Below are 20,963 nucleotides of genomic sequence, written 5' to 3'. Positions count from 1 at the left end.
CATGTAGGGATGATGATGTCCTTCAGGAGTAAACCTCAACTGTCTGGCAAGCAGGTGATTAGATTCTTGTAGCTGGTTTACATGTGTTTGTAAAGAGTCCACCTTCAATGTTAGATTTTCCATAGCACTTCACAGATGGTGATCACTGTTTTTAGAGGTATTCACCATAGAAACAGATGCATCAGCAGTGGTAGTAGTACTAGGGGAAGAATATGCTGGCTGAGATGCAGAGGTAGAGATCATATTTAGTAATTCTGTGGCTCTCTCACAACAACTAGCCACTGCAAGAGCCTCTTCAATATACCGTGGTGTGGCAGAAAAGTAACGAGACTGATTTTTTATTTACCAAAGTTTTTATTTTTTTCAAACATCAATGTTATCCCCTTCAAAGTAGTTCCCTTGGGCAGCTACACACAGATGGAGACGTTGTTCCCACTGTTGGTAGCAGCGCTGGAAGTCTTCAACCGGTATGGTCTTCAGCATGTCCGTTACACTCTTTTGGATGTTTTCTAAAGTCCGAAATGACGTCCTTTGAGGACATTTTCAGTTTAGGAAAAAGGAAAAGTCACGCGGACTGAGGTCAGGTGAATAAGGGGCTGGGGAACCACAGGAATGCCTTTTGAGGTCAAAAATTTCTTTTATGGAGAGGGCAGTGTGACATGGGACGTTGTCATGATGGAGCATCCATTTGTCTGCAATGTCTGGTCTCACACGAATGACCCTTTTTCTGAGCCTTTCAAGGACGTCTTTATAAAAACCTTGGTTGACAGTTTGTCCTGGAGGAACAAAATTCTTTGTGGACGATTCCCTTTTGTCAAAAAGTGTGCGTGATGCACAACAAAAACACAACTTCGGTAATAGCAGACACAAAAATCACGTAGTTAACAGAAGGAGTTGAAACTTCGCACTGAGCTATGGGAGGTACTGATACACGTGCTCTATCAAGGATAACAGCGCAGCGTTACCAGATCGCTTGCAGTTTTGCCAGTCTCATTACTTTTCTGCCATTTTGCACCCATTTCATGGATTTTAGATTGCAACATTGGGTCTAAACCAGCACCAAAGTGACACAATTTCTCATCATTTTGTGCATTAGTGTCATAATCTAGAAACGTCTCAAGAAAAAAGACGTGTTATTTCAGCTCCATAAACTTCTAAACTTTCATTAGGTTTTTGTAGACGAGTATTAACATAGGTCTGAAAGAAAGGCAGGAATTGTTTAAACCCAAAAACTTCCTTCAGCTTAGATGAAACTGCAGTGTAATCTTGTTGGAAAACTGTGGGAAGACTATCCCAATACAAAAATCTGTTTCTGATAAACGTGTGGAAAGTAGAGCTGCTAATACTGGTTGTAATTCAGATAAGCTGCGCAACAGCCACTTAAACCGCCGAGCCCAACTTGCAAAAGATTCAGACCCATCACCTTTAAAAATGGGGGGCAATGTAATAGGGAACAAATGGGAACTGTGTGGTCGCTGAGCCTCTGTCATTCTCCAAAAGTCACTTGAAATATCCTCTGAGTTTGCTGAATCCACTCCTATGGACATCTTAATGAGCACAAGGTGTCTTAAACAGAGCTTCACAAAGGGGAAAAAAAAACTTAAACTTGAAAGTCCATACGTGCCAGGTAACAGAACAGAAAAAATTATATTGCCTCTTACCAGTGTTCACAAATAACAAGACTCCGAAGGAATGAAATATGTAAGAGACATTAGTTGTCAGATAAACCCGTCCTCAGTGCAAAGCATCCACCAGAAAGAAACAGAAGGAAAAAAAAATTGCCACACCGCTGATCACCAAATGTAACAAGATTTGACTTCTAAGGTGGATGGAATCCTTTAAGGGAACAAAAAGAACTGGATGGAGGCAGATTTCTGTTCCAAATACAAGCTGTATTCTCTGCATCTGCTAGCACATGGTCAGGCCAAAACAAAAAACAGAACAATCTTACTTCCTCTCACATAACCTCCCAGATCTTGAATGCTTAACTTTATAAACACTACTTTCTAACACATTACAGCTTAATAGAAAAATTAACATTGCAGATCTAAATGTAGGTATATTCATATTCTCATTCTAATATAATGAACATTTACTTCTCTAATTTAATGCTAAGTGACAACATAACTTTACATTAGTTTACCCGAAATAGTATGAAGCCCCGCTTTCTCTTCTCAATATTCTCTAATTGTTATATTGTTGTAAATCGATTTAGCGATAACATAACTAAATTATTAAGAGGATTGTTTTGGTATTATTAAATGAATCTAAAGGATTCAGAAAGCTATTTTAAACCCTGAAATTACCCAGTTAAATCAACTGTAATTCTGCAGTCACAAGTCTCCTTAAAATGAAACAGTTTGTGTTTAATTCTCATTTGTGAACAGCTACTTCCAGCAATGCTGTCTTTTACAAATCTTACCAGAATTTAATATTACAAAATATGACAAAATATACCCATGCCAAAATTAGTGAAAACATTTCATAACCAAAATATATCAGCATTCAAAGGTATTTTGATAATGTGTTTATGAGGACTGAAATTGTAAATACCACAGATAGACTCATGAAATATTTTCATTTGTTCAACCATGCGATGTGGTGTGTATCAAGAAGTGAAGAAGTCAGCCTGAATTGAATGAACTCATTAAACATTTCATTATGTTGAATGCGGTCTGTGATGTAAAATGTCATATAACCTCTTCATATGCTGTTTTTTTCCTGAAACTTTACACTCACTGGGATTCTACTTCTTTTTTTTTTATGAAGTTATGATTCTGTAGCTCCAATGTAGCTCCACATTCTCATGATAATAATTTTTCTACTATCCCTTCTGTTTTCTTTTTAATGATCCTTGTTTGTAAGAGTAGACATTTTAACACAAAATTCTAGGCATTTTGTTTTAGGTAAATTTATTGGATTTTGATTTTGTTGTGTGCTGTATTTTTGTTTCGTGCCCATGTATACTCTACAATGTTTTTAGACATACATAAGAGAGATTTAACAGGTCAAAAAAGCAAATGAAAATCTTTTGATCAGCTGGAAAATTTGTGATTCAGGGTCCAGAACTTCAAAAAACGCGTTAATCTTTTAAAATAGCCCTAGGCCTTAAACTACAAACGGACCTGAGGCCAACATGTTATTGGAGAGGAGAATCAAAAAAAACCCTGGCTCCAAGGAAACAAAATAATTTTATTTAAACAATTGGAATCATCCAGGAAACAAACAAAAAAAAAAACAAATAAAAGAAATAATAATAATAGTAATAATGAGAAATTATATAAAACATATTTGTAATGGTGTTAACGTTATAGACAGTACATGAAGATATTACCACAAGAAACAAGAAACAATCCAACACATCACATGAGGTTGTGAGCTATTGACACAGACAGGCGACATGCACAGACACAATCAGATGGAGAACAGTACACATCAAGAACTGACATTACAACACAGACCAGAAGACACCTACAAACTATAAGTACACACCGTCCACAGTACTAGACACATGAACTATATTAGGACATATACTGACAAACAAAACTATGCATCCTCAACAGACCAGATATAACACCGGTAGACAATCAAAATAAAACTACATATATTATTGACATTGCCATATCAAACAAACACAACTTTGAAAATACACACAAATAAAGTTCAGAAGTATATTGAAGTAACTGAGGAAATATGCCTCTAATGGAGAATGGACAAGGTCATCATTGTGTCCTTTGATGTATCCACCAATGGTGTCATATAAACCAATATACACATGCATATAACAACAGAAATCATTTATTTTAAATTCATGTCACACAGTCAGGAAATTCCTTAACACAAACAGAATTCCCAAAAATATATGCAGATACATGCACTACATAAAGCTTTCTTGTGTATTGGCCTAGGCCTGATATAAATGATAGCAATGGGACAATCCCAGAATAAATTTTGCATATAATTATTAATAATTGCAAAAGCAAGATAAAAAACAAAACTAAGCAAAGAAAACCAAATAAAGACTAAAACCAAATATGAAATACCAAAATGAAAAAGCAAAAACAGTCACAAATATAGTGTGGAATGGGACCCAGACACAGACAGGTGGACATCGTTTTCACCACACACACGTTTATTATCTACACTATATACAATATTTACAAGTGCACAACCCAGTGCCTCCAACACGCTTTCCCCAAAAGTCGGGCCTCTCACACAGTCCTCTATGCCTTCCTTCAGGCCGCCTCCAGTCTTCTCTCCAGCTCCGTCCTCTTCCATCCAACTTCCGCTCTCGAATGCAGGAGGCGGCCCATTTTATACCAACCCGGACGGGTTTCAGCTGCTTTTCGGCACTCCTCCTTAGACACACCCTCCGGTGTCCCATTCTTCTAACCCCAACCCTTCCTGGTGTGGCGGAAGTGCTGGGCTCCAGGGTTCTTCAGGCACCAGGGTGCCGCCTGGCGGGCCTCTACAGGGTTGGGCTTCCAAGCCCCTACCTGAGGCCACCAACAAAACCAGGGCGGTCGCCCCTTGTGGTCAGAAGGAGGCACCAGCCCTCCTCCGGTCCCCTTAGGCATCCCAGCTGGGCTCCACCCCCAGCCACATGCGACAATACAAAAAGTTTTAACCAAAAGATCATAACAACAAGACTTACACATTTCAAAAATGATGAGAGTTTTTAAATAATATGAGCAGGAAAGCTAATGAGTCAGCATTATATACAACTGGTACAAGTAAAAAATAACAAAAATAGAAGATAAAAGTAAAAATACAAAATCATAAATTAACAAGAAAATACTAAATAAAAAACAATCCCATACAAAATGTGTTGTGGTATGGCAGACTTTGAATACATTTTCTGCTTTGAATAATATTTTTCTACCATGCTCCGAAGTACTTCATATGAATTTTGAAACAATCAGATTTTTAATTTGTTATTTTCTTGTATTCTTTTGTTTAAGTTATGATTTGTTTATATGTTTTTAACTTTTGTTTAAGTTATGATTTAGGGGATTCTGTTATCAGGAATGCATTGGTTGGTTTCTGAGAGTCTGTTCTCAAAGTTTATGTCCTGCAATGCAATGCTTTATGAACAGTAAGTTCAGTTACCACTTTATCCAAATTTGTGAATAAAAATCCTGAAACTCTTTCTTGAGTGTGTGCTTTGTTTGTTCATTGCCACAAATGTATTGCATATTGCCTCTCGACTATGATTTTTGCTTAGTGTTTGTATTTGTCATCTAGATTCTTTGACCTCCCAGTTTAGACACTTAGCCTGTATTCCATTTACAAGTCTATCTCCCAATTCTTTATCAAAAATCTTTTCTGACTGCTCCCTTTCAGGTGACATAGCAGGTACGTTCAGTAACAAAAGTAACAAAATATTGTATTAAAAAATCACATCAAACAAAAAAAGAAAAGAAAGCTAGGGTGGAAACCCTGAAAAAAACCATAACAGGAGGAAAAAATGCAACTACTGTCTCCATCTTATCAAGTCTGCATTAATCTAAGTTGTTAATTCCTAAGAGGTGTGTTGATGATTCAGTGCAGTATTTTAATTGTTGGTTTTTGGCAGAGAAAGCCAAACCTTCATTGCTGTGATCGAGATGAGAACTTGTTACGCCTGACTGTTATAACACGCTAAATAAAGATACGTGGATTTATGAATCTACAAACAAAATCAGTCATTAAAGGGCTTCCGAACACTAAACTATCATGGCCCTTATTTATAAAACCATTGCTAATTTCCATTATTAAATTATTACAACCTTTATCAAGCAATCACATGAGGTGAGTCTTATCACATGGTAGATTTGACACTGGGAATAAAATCATTTTAAATTATCATTCAGCTATAGTTGACGGTTAATTCATAGACTATTTTTGACAATACTGAGTGAAAGTGTTACTGAACTAAATTAAAAAAAAATAAAAAATAATAATTTGACTGTATTTGGATTCAATGTGTTTCAAAAGCCAGTGTCTGGTAGCCCATTACACCAGGCTGTTAACAAGAAGCCACAAGTCCACTAAAATATGGAAGCTTTTGTGATTTTTCAGATATTTTTATTGTGGATGCGGATGTGGATTTCATGACATTGTGGACCAGGACTTAGGTTACATCCACACCACTTTGTTTCATTTAAAAGTGAAGTTTTTAAGCCAAAATGAGACAGGAGTTTTCAGATTATTTAGAAAAGTAAACTTAAATGGCTTCACCTACGCTGGGCAAACACATTTTGATGGCAAACTCAGAGAAAGGACTATGTAGTTAAAAATTCAGAGTCCCATGAAAATTAGATATTTCCTTCCACTTTGCGTGCTTTCAAAAGCATTGTTGAACCCAGGATTACTAGCATGTTCGCAACACAGAAAAAAATCTTTAAGGAGCCACAGCAATGGCCCCCTTGTCACATTAATGTGCTAATCACAGTTAAATAAATAAATACCTGTGTGTCTATATCTTTGTATCACTGCAATGTGCTTTTATGTCTCTGTTCTGTATTCTTCTGAGCATGGCTACATCTTTCACCCATCCTCTTCATTAAGCACCTTGTTATTAATTTTGCTGCAGAATTTTGCCCCCCTTATTGAATGGAAATGGAATTTATTGGAAAACTGTAGCAGCTGATAAATTATTTCCCTTTTGTGCATGTATGTAGCACTCAAACTGTACAAACACAATTTAGATACACAGCAGTAAGCACCTCAAAGAGTGCCATACAAAGCAACTGTTCTATGCTCACAGTGTCAGAGTATGTTTTCCTCCGAGTAGGATGATCAATCAAGAATGATATGTTGTGATAAACATGATCTAATCATGGAAGAGCCATGTAAATAAGTGCAAACCAATAAGAGCATAATCGGTTCAACACTTGCAAAACCTCTGTTTTCAAACATCCACCCTGGAATGCAGACCATCATTTTCAGAAGTTCTGGAGAGTGGTGGTAAAAGCATTTATTTTCTGGGGTTTAAAACTTGTGCGGTGTAGTGCGGACAAAAGGAGACAACGTTGGTAAATGTCTGTGTTTTTAAATTAAAATAGTGCAGTGAACATTAGAACATTAGAACACTCTAGATGAGAACAGGCCATACAGCCCAACAAAGCCCGTCAGTCCTATCCACTTGTTTCCTCCAAGAAAACATCAAGTCGAGTTTTGAAAGTCCCTAACGTCTTACTGTCTACCACACTACTTGGTAGCTTATTCCAAGTGTCTATCGTTCTTTATGTAAAGAAAAACTTCCTAATGTTTGTGCGAAATTTACCCTTAACAAGTTTCCAACTGTGTCCCCGTGTTCTTGATGAGCTCATTTTAAAATACAAGTCTCGATCCACTGCACTAATTCCCTTCATAATTTTAAACACTTCAATTATGTCACCTCTTAATCTTCAGTAAGCAGCAGTAAGCAGACTTGATAATGACATTAATTGCTCATCATTATGATAAAAAACATGAGCACTTCATTTATATCAATTTTAAACTTAATACTTCTTTACAAGATTCACACTCTTATAATGCCGGTAATGCTTTTCTCCAAAGCAGCAGTGACTCATTGCAAATGTCACTATCATATCTACCAGTGCTATGTATTGTATTGTTCTAGAGACCCCATGATTACTCATTTTATTGCATACAATTTCATAATCTGTGTGCCATGGTTACATTTAATTGATAGCTTTGTTTAGTTATCTGGCCTATAAATATTTCAAAGTATTTCTTAAATATTTGCATTCCTTTGCACTTACATTTATTTTTAGTGTTTTATTTTTAATTCACCATTTTCTGTAGAATTTGTAGCAGTCAATGTATAAACATGTTATACTGCTTTACAATAAAATTAACCAAATCATTTAAATTAACTCAAATGTAAAACATTATGAAAGTATTTTTAGAAATGTTAAAAATGCAGGCACTCATTGAAGGAAATATTGTAACTGTGTATGACGTGTTGGCCTTTTTGTGACATTAGCTGCCTAGGTCATAAAGTTCTTCTTTACCTCAGCTAATGAGGCACAGTGTATGATGGTAAGTATACGAGCAGCAGAGTAAACATGTCAGTAAAATGCTGATAAAATTGTAAAAAGTCTGAATTAGCATAACCTGCCCTAATTTGGGGTGTTTGCAAAAGTGTAATATTTTACTTCATGAAATACAAAATACACAAGAATAGTAGTAAACAAGAACAGTCAGATATTTGATATATTAAAATGTGTGCTTCAGTTTAAATGCTTAAAATCGAAATATTCTTGATTGCATTACAAAAATAACATCATATTCATGATGACTGCCCTACGCATAGTCTAAAATGATACCCGCATGCTTATGTTTGAAATTTGTCACTGTCAACCTTCTAGGAGTGGCTTTTAATGGGCCAGGAACACCAGCAAAGACTCAGATATTAAAAATATTATGATCAACAGCATCAAAAAAGCAAAAAATGACACTCCACATGCTTATATTACTGATCTACTTTTTTGTGAAAAGGTGTAACTTTGAACCCTTATATCCCATTGGGGGTGAAGCCCTGGGGGTCAGCTGATATGGCATGCAGAACTTCATATTCATCTGGTCATTTTTGCCGAGGACCAATATTTGTTTACTCTTTGTCATAAATGTGTAATTTCCTACACAAAACAGGGTCTAAAATGGTCTAAAAATGAGTTTTTCAGGTCTAGAGGGTCAGAAATAGGGGCTACACCAAATATTTCTACATCTTGCATAACTATAGACATCAAGATAAGTCAAATATGTTTGGATTTTCTCATGCCAGCGAGTCAGGAGGTGGTGGACAAAAAAACACTGAGCTGATTTCAAAGCATTCATAAGTACTTCTTATGATCACAGCAAAATTAAGATATCAGTAAATAAAAATATTCATATTGTGACCACCATGGGATGCACAGCTCCTCAAACACCAAACCACAACAGATGCAGGCATAAGTCCCAGCACAACACAGGCTTTTTATGTCAGTGGGAAACACTTTTCAATTGCTTCCCAACTGCAGTGCATAGTATGAAGCACAATAAATGCAGTACTTGTCTTTTTCTCTCTCTGTCTTTCCTCTCTCCTTCCACCTCCACTCCTCCTGGCAAGCTTCGTCCACTTCCCTCCGAATGGAGTGAGGCAGCTACTTTTATAGTGCTCCAGGTGTCCCAAAATCTCCTTCTGGACCAATTTCTGGGTGTGGCGGCAGTCCTGCAGTGGCCACATACTCCAGCAGCAGCACACTGAAAAACAATATTGAATTAAAGAGTGATAAAAGGCAGGTATAACAGACAATAACTTTGTATAATGTTAACGTTTACCCCAGGGTGGGATTGAAGAGTCGCATAGTGTGGGGAGGAACGATCTCCTCAGTCTGTCAGTGGAGCAGGACAGTGACAGCTGCTCCTCTGAAGATGATACTGTTCAGTGGATGCAGTGGATTCTCCATGATTGACAGGAGCCTGCTCAGCACCCGTCACTCTGCCACAGATGTCAAACTGTCCAGCTCCGTGCCTACAATAGGGCCTGCCTTCCTCATCTGTTTGTCCCTCTTCATAATGCTGCCTCCCCAGCACACCACCGCGTAGAAGAGGCGCTTACCACAACCATCTGATAGAACATTTGCAGCATCTTATTGCAGATGTTGAAGAATGCCAGCCTTCTAAGGAAATATAGTCGACTTTGTCCTCTCTTGCACAGAGCATCAGTATTGGCAGTGCAGTCTAGTTTATCATTCAGCTGCACTACCAGGTATTTATAGGTCTGCACCCTGTGCACACAATCCCCTCTGATGATCACGGGGTCCAGGAGGGGCCTGGGTCTCCTAAAATCCACCACCAGCTTCTTGTTTAGTTGTAGGTGGTTTGAGTTGCACCATTTAACAAAGTCCTTGATTAGATTCCTATACTCCTCCTCTTGCTCACTCCTGATGCAGACCCACAATAGCAGTGTTGTCAGCGAACTTTTGCATGTGGCAGGACTCCGAGTTGTATTGGAAGGCATGACAAATGACAAAGCTGCCAGCAGTTTTCCATCTAACTTGTTTCCATTTACATCTGTGTGTAGTCAAGTCAAGTCAAGTCAAGTTGGGGAGCATGCATTGGTACAGTGTGTTGCGCACCCACTACATGACGAAACAACTCGGGATCCCATTTGGCAACCCCACCAGGCAGACACATGGTCCAGTCCCACCCTCCAGAAATGACCCTCTATCTGCTGCAGCCAGGTGTTAGGTGGGCGACCCCTTGACCTGGTCCAGCCACTCGTGTCCCCAACAATGAGGATCTTACAAGCTGGGTCACCCGGCCACATGGCTATAGTGCCGTAGCTGGACGCTCCCTCACAATGCAGGTAATGTGCCTCATTCGGGACACCATAGACTATAAAGACTTGGATCTTCATCCTTCACCCCATGACCCCCAATGCTCTCCTAATCTGTCTACTGACTTCATAGGAAGAGTCACCAGAGACATAAATGTCACTGCCAAGGTAAATGAACCTCCCGACAAGGTCGACACTCTCTCTGCAAACAGACACACTGCTGATGGCTGTGCCCAAAAAATGACCTCTTGGGCACAGCCATCAGCAGCAGTGTGTCTGTGTCATCATGCACAGGTTTGATTTAATAAAGCACTTGATAGGAAAATATAACTGCCTGAAAATGATCAGTTTTAGTCTTCAAAACATTTGGATGATACCCTTGGAAAGGAAGACATCTACAAAATAAGAACCTAACATTTCAGACTAACAAGCCATAAAATTAAATAGGGTCTGAGATTGGCAATCATTGGTTTCTAATGTCGAAACTGGGTTGAAATGAAAACCTGTAGCCACTGCGGCTCTCCAGGACCGATTTTGCCTACCCCTGGTCAAGATAATTTACCACCTCTGAGATGACAATACGGGCTTAGATCATGTGAGGAAGAGCCCCTATGATGACAGAAAATGAAATGATGTAAATCAGCAGTTCCAAATTGTTACTGTTCATCCTTACTACCTTGGGAATCCCATTCTAGTTTTAAATGTACATGTAAATCAAGACAGCAAGGGTCACTGAAGCTCTCACTCAAATTTACAAATGTAATGCATTTGGCTTTCTTGCCTATTAACATTATTACTGATGCCTCTAAATTAAGCTTCTTTTCATTTTTTATTTCAGTTTCACACACATGGAGATATGTGTTCACAGAAAGCAAAGAAAGAAACAGTTTCCCAGAATTAATTTTTTCAGAAATGGTGGATGAACAAGAGTTGTATTACTATGACAGTAACAATAAATCATTAATTCGACGATATGAATGGTTAAAAACCTTGGAGAATCGGGCATTTTTGGACCTCCATTTTATTACCATTGATGACATCCAAACAGCATACAAACTAAATATCAACTTTATCAAGGAGTTCTTCAATCATACAGATGGTAAGTACTTTAAGAAAGTGGTTTCTGCTATAAACTGTGTTGAATGCTGCATGTAATTCTTTAAGCTGAACCACAGGTAGAAAATACCTAATCTATACTAATAAAAGGCAAAGCCCTCACTGACTCACTCACTCACTCACTGACTCATCACTAATTATCCAACTTCCCATGTAGGTAGAAAGCTGAAATTTGGCAGACTCATTCCTTACAGCTTACTTACAAAAGTTAAGCAGGTTTCATTTTGAAATTCTACACGAACGGTCATAACGGTCGATAACGGTCGACAAGCGTCTGCCATGTTGAACTTTCTTATTTATGGCCCCATCTTCACGAAATTTGGTAGCGGCTTCCCTGCACTAACCGAAACCGATGTACTTGCTTATTTCGATGGTATGACGCCACTGTCGGCCGCCATATTGAACTTTCCAACGTCACCAATTTTCCAACTTCCGTGTAGGTAGAAGGTTGACCCCATTTTCACCAAATTTGGTAGGTGGCTTCCCTCGCTAACCAAAACCGATGTACGTACTTATTTTGGTGGTATGACGCCACTGTCGGCCGCCATATTGAATTTTCCAAACGTCACTAATTCTCCAACTTCCCATGTAGGTAGAAGGCTAAAATTTGGCAGGCTCATTCCTTACAGCTTACTTACAAAAGTTAAGCAGGTTTCATTTCGAAATTCTACGCGTAACGATCATAATGGTCAACAACGTCCGCCATATTGAACTCTCTTATTCATGGCCCCATCTTCACAAAATTTGGAAGGCGGCTTCCCTGCGCTAACGAAACCGATGTACATACTTATTTCGGTGGTATGGCGCCACTGTCACCCGCCATATTGAACTTTCCAACATCACTAATTCTCCAACTTCCGTGTAGGTAGAAGACTGAAATTTGGTACTTATTTCGTTGGTATGACACCACTGTCGGCCGCCATATTGAACTTTCCAACGTCATTAATTCTCCAACTTCCCGTGTAGGTAGAAGGCAAAAATTTGGCAGGCTTATTCCTTACAGCTTACTTACAAAAGTTTAGCAGGTTTCATTTCGAAATTATACACGAAGCGGTCATAACGGTCAGCAACGTCCGCCATGTTGAACTTCCTTATTTACGGCCCCATCTTCACGAAATTTGGTAGGTGGCTTCCTGAGCTAACCGAAACCAATGTACATACTTATTTCGGTGGTATGATGCCACTATCTGCCGCCATATTTCACTTTCTAATGTCACTAATTCTCCAACTTCCCGTGTAGGTAGAAGGATAAAATTTGGCAGGCTCATTCCTTACAGCTTACTTACAAAAGTTTAGCAGGTTTCATTTTAAAATTATACGCATAACGGTCATAACGGTCAACAACGTCCACCATGTTGAACTTCCTTATTTACGGCCCCATCTTCACGAAATTTAGTAGGTGGCTTCCTGAGCTAACCGAAACCAATGTACGTACTTATTTCGGTTGTATGATCCCACTGTCGGCCGCCATATTGAACTTTTCAACAGTCTTTGTTACTTATGGGCCCATCTTCAAGAAATTTGGTATACGGGTTCTCAACGATAACTCAATCCTACTTACGTACATCCATTACGTCGTCCATAGCCTGCAGCTCGGTCACCGCGTGAGGTGGCATTGGGTCCCCATCCCAACGCCTCCCACGTTGTTGGCTGCCTGCCTATATAAGACCGTCCGTTGCTCGGTCTCTACATTCCCTTCCTTGCTTCGCCACTGGATTCACGTCTCCCTACTGATAACTACAGCCTTTTGTTTAATCCACGGCTTCTCTGCTGTTTTATTGTTTGTTTATTACAATTATAGTTATTGTATAGGTATTTTAGACTTAGTTTACATTGCTCAGGTACCCATTTACTTTATCATTCCAACCCCCATTACCATGTCTATCAAGGTGATCACTATCGATCAAAGAAGTGTCACTTACCGAGTGGTTTCCATGCCTGGAGATGGCACCTACCTTTTCCATTCTCTTTGTTACATATTGCACGGCCATATCAGGCTCACTCTTGATATCCAGAGGAACATTGTGTCTTATGTATTGAATGACTGGGACAGGTTCAAGGTGTGGACTGATGACGGTACAGGAGATAATTATACTACACAGGAGCACTATTAGAGTGAAATGCTTAAGACATTCACCTATGGTTCTGCATGTGAGTTGATGGCTGCCGCTGAATTGATCGGTTGTCGCTTTTAAGTGTACCGAAATGGCCAAATATTTTACACCTTTCGACAACCGCCAACGCCTCTTAAACATCTTAGATTCACAGGTGACGATTTCAGTAGTGGATGAAGCTGGTTGTATGCTTACAATGCTTGACAGATGCCAAATGTCACTTCAACACAACAAATCCTACAAATACTGTCATAATTGAAACAAACCATGAAACTCAAACCGATTATGACAGCAGCAATCCAAGCTGTCAGATTTGAGACAAGATTACTGTTCACATGGCCAACTGTAAGTTACATGCTCAAGAGTAAGCTCAGTGTACAGCTTGGTCATATTACAATCGGAGGGCCGAACTCACAATGTGGTATACAAAGAGATCCTTAACAAATAATTATTGGCATATTTTCCCTCAGTTTAAAAAAGTTTAATTTTCTTCTTAATAAAAATTTTAATGCAGTACTTCGCCCTGTGAAGCGGGTATTTTGATAATTTATGATATAATACACTGTAGTGAGGCCAGTTTAATGGCAAGGTAGATTAAGTAGAGGCAGTTGGTAATAGCTGCGAAGAAGAGAGTTCAAGCCTTGTGACTTTTATGAATTTTAGAGCATGCGGGAAAATGAGGTAAAGTGGTGGATGTATTGAACAGAGGGAAAGTAGATGATTTCTACATACAGGAGAGGTGAGAGAAAGGTAAACATGTACAGTGAAAACAGTGAAAGGTATCAGTTTTTTTGGAAGGGGAGCAGCACTTACATTGTTAGGGCCAGTGTGCTTGTGTCAGAAAAATGTAAGGGTATGGCTCTAGGCCGCCAGATACACATCCAACAGTTGCAAGATGTCATTCAGGATGTCATTTGGGGAGATGTGGTGTGAGGAGGTGTGAAGTGCAGAGTTTTGGCACACAGTGATGAGATCATGCAAAGGCAGATGTGGATGCTGAGTATAAATAAATAAATGTGGCTGCATTTTGCTGAAAAACTCCAATTCCATAAATTAACATGTGTATGACTTCAACAGCAAAATATAGTTAACTATTTCTATATTTGTAATGTAGCAGACATCTGTTTAAACCTAGTTATATTGTGTATGTGTTTAACTAGCTAATATCTATATTTTAAATATTTTTTCTATCACACAATGTTATAATTTTCATAACACACGCAGATCTCACATAAGAAATGATTGGCAAATGCTACTACAAAACATGTAGCTAACATACCTACATAATTAAGTTAAGCTAAATTTGCATGCAATTTAACTTGAATATGAAAATAAAAGTGGGCCCTTTACAGTGTCCATTAAACAGCCAGGTTCATTCTAACGGAACAGCAGAATTTAAAGAATTGCAGGTTCACTAGTGGATATGATTAATGTACCTATCTTGGGCAATGGTGCAAGATATATGAAAATAAGTTATCAAATGTGATTCAATCATTTCAGGTGTCAGTAAACATAATAATAGTCTCATGTTGTGCTGCAAATGAGAGAATGTATCGGATTTTCATTGAATTTAACACAGGGGTGGCCAAAACTCACCACTAGTTTAACACAGAAATTCTTCATTTCCAAAATATGAAAGTAAAAGTAGTCTGATGCATTTTAGCCCTTTAAGGTGCCCATTAAACATTGCATTTCATCTTATACTGTGAATGTAGAATGTTTCTCACTGAATTCAACTAGTGTAGCGGTGTTTGGCCAGGCAAATTATCGTGCAATTTTACCCAGGAGACATGTTCATTTAGTCACAGCCATGTGAAAATCAAGGAGATTCAGAAGTAATTAAGTAAAATATTATATCTTAATATCAGTGGCAGAGCAAGACTTTTGAAATGAAGAGCCAAGCTTTTTATTGGGCCCCCAGTCCCCCCTACTCATATATACACACAAACCCACTATCATGTATGCACATAAATTCCACATACTTCTTAAATTAATCTAAAAGCTCTTATGGCTTAACAGGTGATTGTTTGATTTTTGGAATCAGTGCAGCTTGATATTGCAGGTTTCTTAAATATTAAGCCTAAGCAAGGGTGCTAAGTTAGCATTGTAAGGACTGGTAAATTATGATTGGGCCACTGACACTACATTGATTTCTCTCTTGTTACTGCAGTTTGTGTCTTCATAAGTCTCATTGTTTTCAGTGTCACTTATTTAGCCATAGTTATCATTGCTTCTCTCACATTTTTTTGTCATTTACCACATCATTGTCTTTGTCAATCCGTCTCTCTCCCCACCTCATAACTTTAATCTTCTTACTTCACTTTCTCACTCCAGTTTTGACTTGTGTTTTAGCAAGTAAGTGTGTGAGCAAAATCAAAGTTCTTCTTACTTGTTCTTTTCTCAGCTCAAACATGCCCAACTTATGCTTATCTATTTCCTAGCAGGATGGCAAGTGTGGGAATAGTCATGTTTCAGCATGACATGGCATTGCAATTAACGTGTGACCTTTTTGAAACTTAAAAACTGCATTCTGTAATATTATTTACATGGGCCTTTATAATAGGATAAAACTGAAAGTTGTTAAATAGATTTTATATATGATTTTATGTTTTGTTTTATCAAGTTTGTGGGCACCCTCATTAGTGTTAAGCTGCTTGATGTGATCACAGAGCTTTTCTAATAAGTGGTTGGGCTTTAAATAAGTGAGCAACCAAAAAGTAGTCTTGTGTGTAATGATCAGCCAGTTCTCTGATAAAGCCTGCAGTGCTAAGAAGAGCATCTTCATATTAAGTGACCTGTGTTATATATAGCAGCTTTTATGTGACTTAGAAGAGGGAGTGAGTTGGGAGGTTCTGGTGACATTGACTATCTTTGACATGAAAAGCAACAAAAACCTAAATGTTAGAATGACTTGCAATCTCATATAATCTTCCAGTGTGTGTGGGATGGATTTCAATATTAACAGTTATTAACTTTTTACTTTCTTCTCACAGGATTGTGTGCTGTGTACAACATGTGGAATGTTTAGACTTGTTTCTCTTGCAGATGTGTCAGAAACTTTTTAGTGTTTAGTTAGTTTAGTGATGGTGGAAAAGATCTATGAATTGAAGCACCAGCAGCTTTGCTGCAAACTAAAAATGGCTCAATTTCTTTAGCTCACTGGGATTTGATATCAGACCCTACAAACACCCCTATAATCAGACCCACAATAGGTATTCAACTGTTCCTTAGAAGTTTAAAACAATTTTGGTGAAAACAGATCATTAACTCAATAAAGCTTATCAGTCCTGTTCACCTAATGTTTCCAAAATAACATCAAGTTTTCAAGGCCCCTAAAGTGACATTCACCACCACACTGCTCTGTGTTAAGAAAAACTTTCAAACATTTATGTTAAACTAGCAAAATACCCGCGCTTCGCAGCGGAGAAGTAGTGTGTTAAAGAAGTTATGAAAAAGAAAAGGAAACATTTTAAAAATAACGTAACATGATTGTCAATGTAATTGTTTTGTGACTGTTATGAGTGTTGCTGTCATCAAGGATTTGATTATCATTATTTCTTTCAATCAGGTTCGTATTTGGAGGACATGTTGTGTTCAAGCTACATTCCGTTTTGTAAACCGTTGTAAGGATAACAGGTTTCATTCATCAAAGTGTTCACTACCCAAATCGGTACTCGTGAATCTAAGGTGTTTAACAGGCATTCCCGGTATTCAGTTGTGGATTTGCCTGCGAATATTTAGCGGCAGCGTGTCTATGAACTTGTGAATATTTCTGCGAGTATTTGGCGGCAGCGTCACAAAGTTGTTTCTGTCTAGCTGCATCAGAAAATGTACCACGACGTCTGACACGCCTCCTTTTTACTGTTTTCTCACAGCTTGGATTGCTGCTGTCATAATCGGTTTGAGTTTCATGGTTTGTTTCAGTTACGACAGTATTTGCAGGACTTGTGTTGAAGAGACATTCGGCATCTGTCAAGCATTGTAAGCATACAACCGGCTTCATCAATAACTTCGCATCCAGCTTTTGAGAGTTGAAACATTCATAAACATCAAAGTGTCCACTACTGAAATCGTCACCTGTGAATCTAAGATGTTTAAGAGGCATCAGCGATTCTCCAAAGGTGTAAAATATTTGGCCATTTCGGTATAGTTGAAAGCGAGAACTGAACAATTCAGCGGCAGCCATTTCACTCTTCTAGTGCTCCTGTGTAGAATAATTATCTCCTGTACCGTCATCAGTCCACACCTTGAACCTGTCCCAGTCATTCAATACATAAGACACAATGTTCCTCCAGATATAAAGAGTGAGCCTGATATGGCCGTGCAATATGTAACAAAGAGAATGGAAAAGGCAGGTGCCATCTCCAGGCATGGAAACCACTCGGTAAGTGACAGTTCTTTGATCGATGGTGATCACCTCGATAGACATGTTAATTGGGGTACGGTTGGAATGATAAAGGAAATGGGTACCTGAGCAATGTAAAGTAAGTCTAAAATACCTTAGTTAGGATTCTGTTACTGGTGCAGCAGTAGCACTGCTGCTTCACTGTAAGGTGGTCACGCCCCAGGTGTTCCCTAGCTGGAGTTTGTATGTGTTCCTGGTGGGTTTCCTCAGTGTGCTTCGGTTTCCTTCCAAAGGCAAGCAAGGAGATTTGGAGATGCTAAGTTGATGCTACTAGTGTATGTGAATGCTCATATTTACCCTGTGATGAGCTGGTGCCCCTTCCAGGGATTATTCCTGACTCGCTAAAGATGTTTGCTGGAATGGGTGTGATCCTGGGTCTCAAATGACTGTATTAAAAAAATCAAACTTTCCCCAAACTTTAGATCTTTCCACTTTTCACTGTGTTGCTAATCTGAGTCTACTACAATTCACCCTTTCACATATACTGAAAGAATGAAGAAGACCTTAGTGAAGGTAAAAAGGCTGTAAATATGCAGCATGTTTCCTTTTATACTGTATGTTAGAATGATTGTTTGATTGACTGGAATTGCATTTAAAGTAAGTATATGCTTCATGTTTATTGCTCTGAATCACCTTCATTTCTAATAGGAATTAACTGGATGGACCTGGTTCACTTCCGGTCCTCCTGCGTGGAGTTTGCATGTTCTCCCTGTGTCTGCGTGGGTTTCCTCCTGGCACTCCGGTTTCCTCCCACAGTCCAAAGACATGCCGGTTAGGAGGATTGGCGATTCTAAATTGGCCCTAGTGTGTGCTTGGTATGTGTGTGTGTGTGTGTGCCCTGTGGTGGGTTGGCACCCTGCCCAGGATTGGTTCCTGCCTTGTGCCCTGTGTTGGCTGGGATTGGCTCCAGCAGACCCCGTGACCCTGTGTTCGGATTCAGCGGGTTGGAAAATGGATGGAATTAACTGGATGTGATAATGGATGCCCTTAACGCTTGCAAGTATTGTATAGCAAGTAGAGTATATATTAAAATACTGTGAAACCTATCATTTTCAAGGGCGGCACGGTGGCCTCGCAGTAAGGAGACCTGGGTTCACTTCCCAGGTCCTCCATGTGTGGAGTTTGGATGTTCTCCCTGTGTCCGCGTGGGTTTCTTCTGGGTGCTCCGGTTTACTACCACAGTCCAAAGACATGCAGGTTAGGTGCATTGGTGATCCTAAATTGTCCCTAGTATGTGTTTGGTGTGTGTGTGTGTGTGTGTGTGTGCTTGGTGTGTGTGTGTGTGCCCTGCCCAGGGTTTGTTTCCTGCCTTGCGCCCTGTGCTGGCTGGGTTAGGCTCCAGCATCCCCCATGACCCTGTGTTAGGATATAGCGGGTTGGATAATGACTGACTGACTGACTGTATTTTCAGCATTCAGTAAATATTAATTTGTTTAATTTACAAGCAAGACATTTACCTACCATTTAACACTGTGTTCCAGCAGGAAATCACACTTCACAAGTAATTGTTGGCTGTGATGTAGATTTCGAAGACCAGACTGAGACTTTCTTTGCACAGACTGCCTATGATGGACAAGATTTGTTTGACGCCGACTTTGACAAGCAAACCTGTACAATGCTAGTGGATCAAGCTGAGAGTCTGAAACAAAAATGTAACTTAAAAGAACGCCTCAGTCCTCAGTGGACCCCCTTCTGGAGAGAGCTGTGCACTCAGTGGCTAAAAGATTTCATTATATATGGCAATGATACACTACAAAGAAAAGGTTAGATTTAAATACTTCATCCTTTACTTTTTTTACTAGTAAAATGCTAAGTTTTTTTTATCACACACATAAATATAAAAACTATTGAATAAGTTCACTTGTTTTTTGATTAGTATTAGTATTAGTAGAGTGTATTGCTGACATTAGCTTTTGTCTTTTTTAAAGAGTGAATTTTATTATTGTTTAAATACTGCTTTTAGCATAAAGATTCATTGATATTTGAGGCTAAATGCCTAATTTTGATATTCCATACTTGTTATTAGACTGACTGATTATGATTTGTCTTTATAATCTACTAACATTATTTAATCTCTTCTAACGTTAACTTAGTTTCAGGCGCAGGTGTTAGAGTGGATTTTCTTTACAATTTGTTTCTTTAAGATCTGCACATATTCCATGTCTCATCTTCTTGCCAAAAACCATTCCTTTATTGTCTCTTAATTCTGAAGCATCATTCATTATCCAGATTATCTTTCATACATGTATAGCATATCTACACTCACTAACTGGGAAGTGAGTGTTGATGGCAGGTATTTCATTGACTTTGAACAGGTTTAAGGATTTGTTTTTGAGTGTCTCCTAAAGGGACTGTAATCTGAAAAATAACCAACCAAAAAGGGAATTCCCAAATGAATTGTCATTTGCCCAGATTTTCTTCTTGAGCATTACTTGAACATTTTATGAACTTCTTTCATTTTGTCATTGGAACATGAGAACAATCTAGGTGGAAACAGGCCATTCAACCCAACAAATCTCGCCAGTCCTGTTCACTAAATTCTTCTAAAAAAACATTGTCTAGTTTTGAAAGTTCCTAACATTTCAATGTCTACTACACTACTTGGTAACTTATTCCATTTGTCTGTGGCTCTCTATGTAAAGAAAAAATGTGCCCCCATGTTCTTGATGAACTGTACAAATTCCCTTCATAATTTTAAAAACTTCATGTCAGCTCTTTTAATCTTTCCTCATAATTCTTCTCCTGTAACCCTGGAATTAGCCTAGTCATCTAGACATAGATGGCCAAAAACAGTCACCATAACCATTGCTTTTAGATAGATGTTGTTAGAATTAACACTGAATATTTACAAATGTAAGGTAGAGTAATAAACATACAAGGTGAGATATTGTGTGTCTCCATGCTAGGTAGCAGTCTGTGCTCTGGGATGTGTTCCACCTATAAAATGGTCCTGGGCCACAGTAAAGTTTTATTTTATAGATAAATTGTGTATGTTATATAGAACGTAAAATGCTTAAAG

At 38.6% G+C, this 20,963-nt stretch overlaps 1 protein-coding gene across 1 annotated transcript in view; it reads left to right on the top strand.

Moving 5' to 3' along the window:
- LOC120538573 (major histocompatibility complex class I-related gene protein-like) overlaps window positions 1–20,963 on the top strand; it is a 59,403-nt gene that overhangs the window by 12,759 nt on the left and 25,681 nt on the right. The window contains exons 2-3 of the mRNA XM_039767968.1: window positions 11,148–11,408; window positions 19,429–19,707. Coding sequence (XP_039623902.1) covers window positions 11,148–11,408; window positions 19,429–19,707 — 540 coding nt within the window. The remainder of the gene's footprint in view (window positions 1–11,147; window positions 11,409–19,428; window positions 19,708–20,963) is intronic.

This window comes from Polypterus senegalus, chromosome 11, assembly GCF_016835505.1.
Source record: "Polypterus senegalus isolate Bchr_013 chromosome 11, ASM1683550v1, whole genome shotgun sequence".
NCBI classification, from domain to species: Eukaryota; Metazoa; Chordata; class Cladistia; order Polypteriformes; family Polypteridae; genus Polypterus; species Polypterus senegalus.
This window is presented reverse-complemented; position numbering and strand designations above follow the sequence as displayed.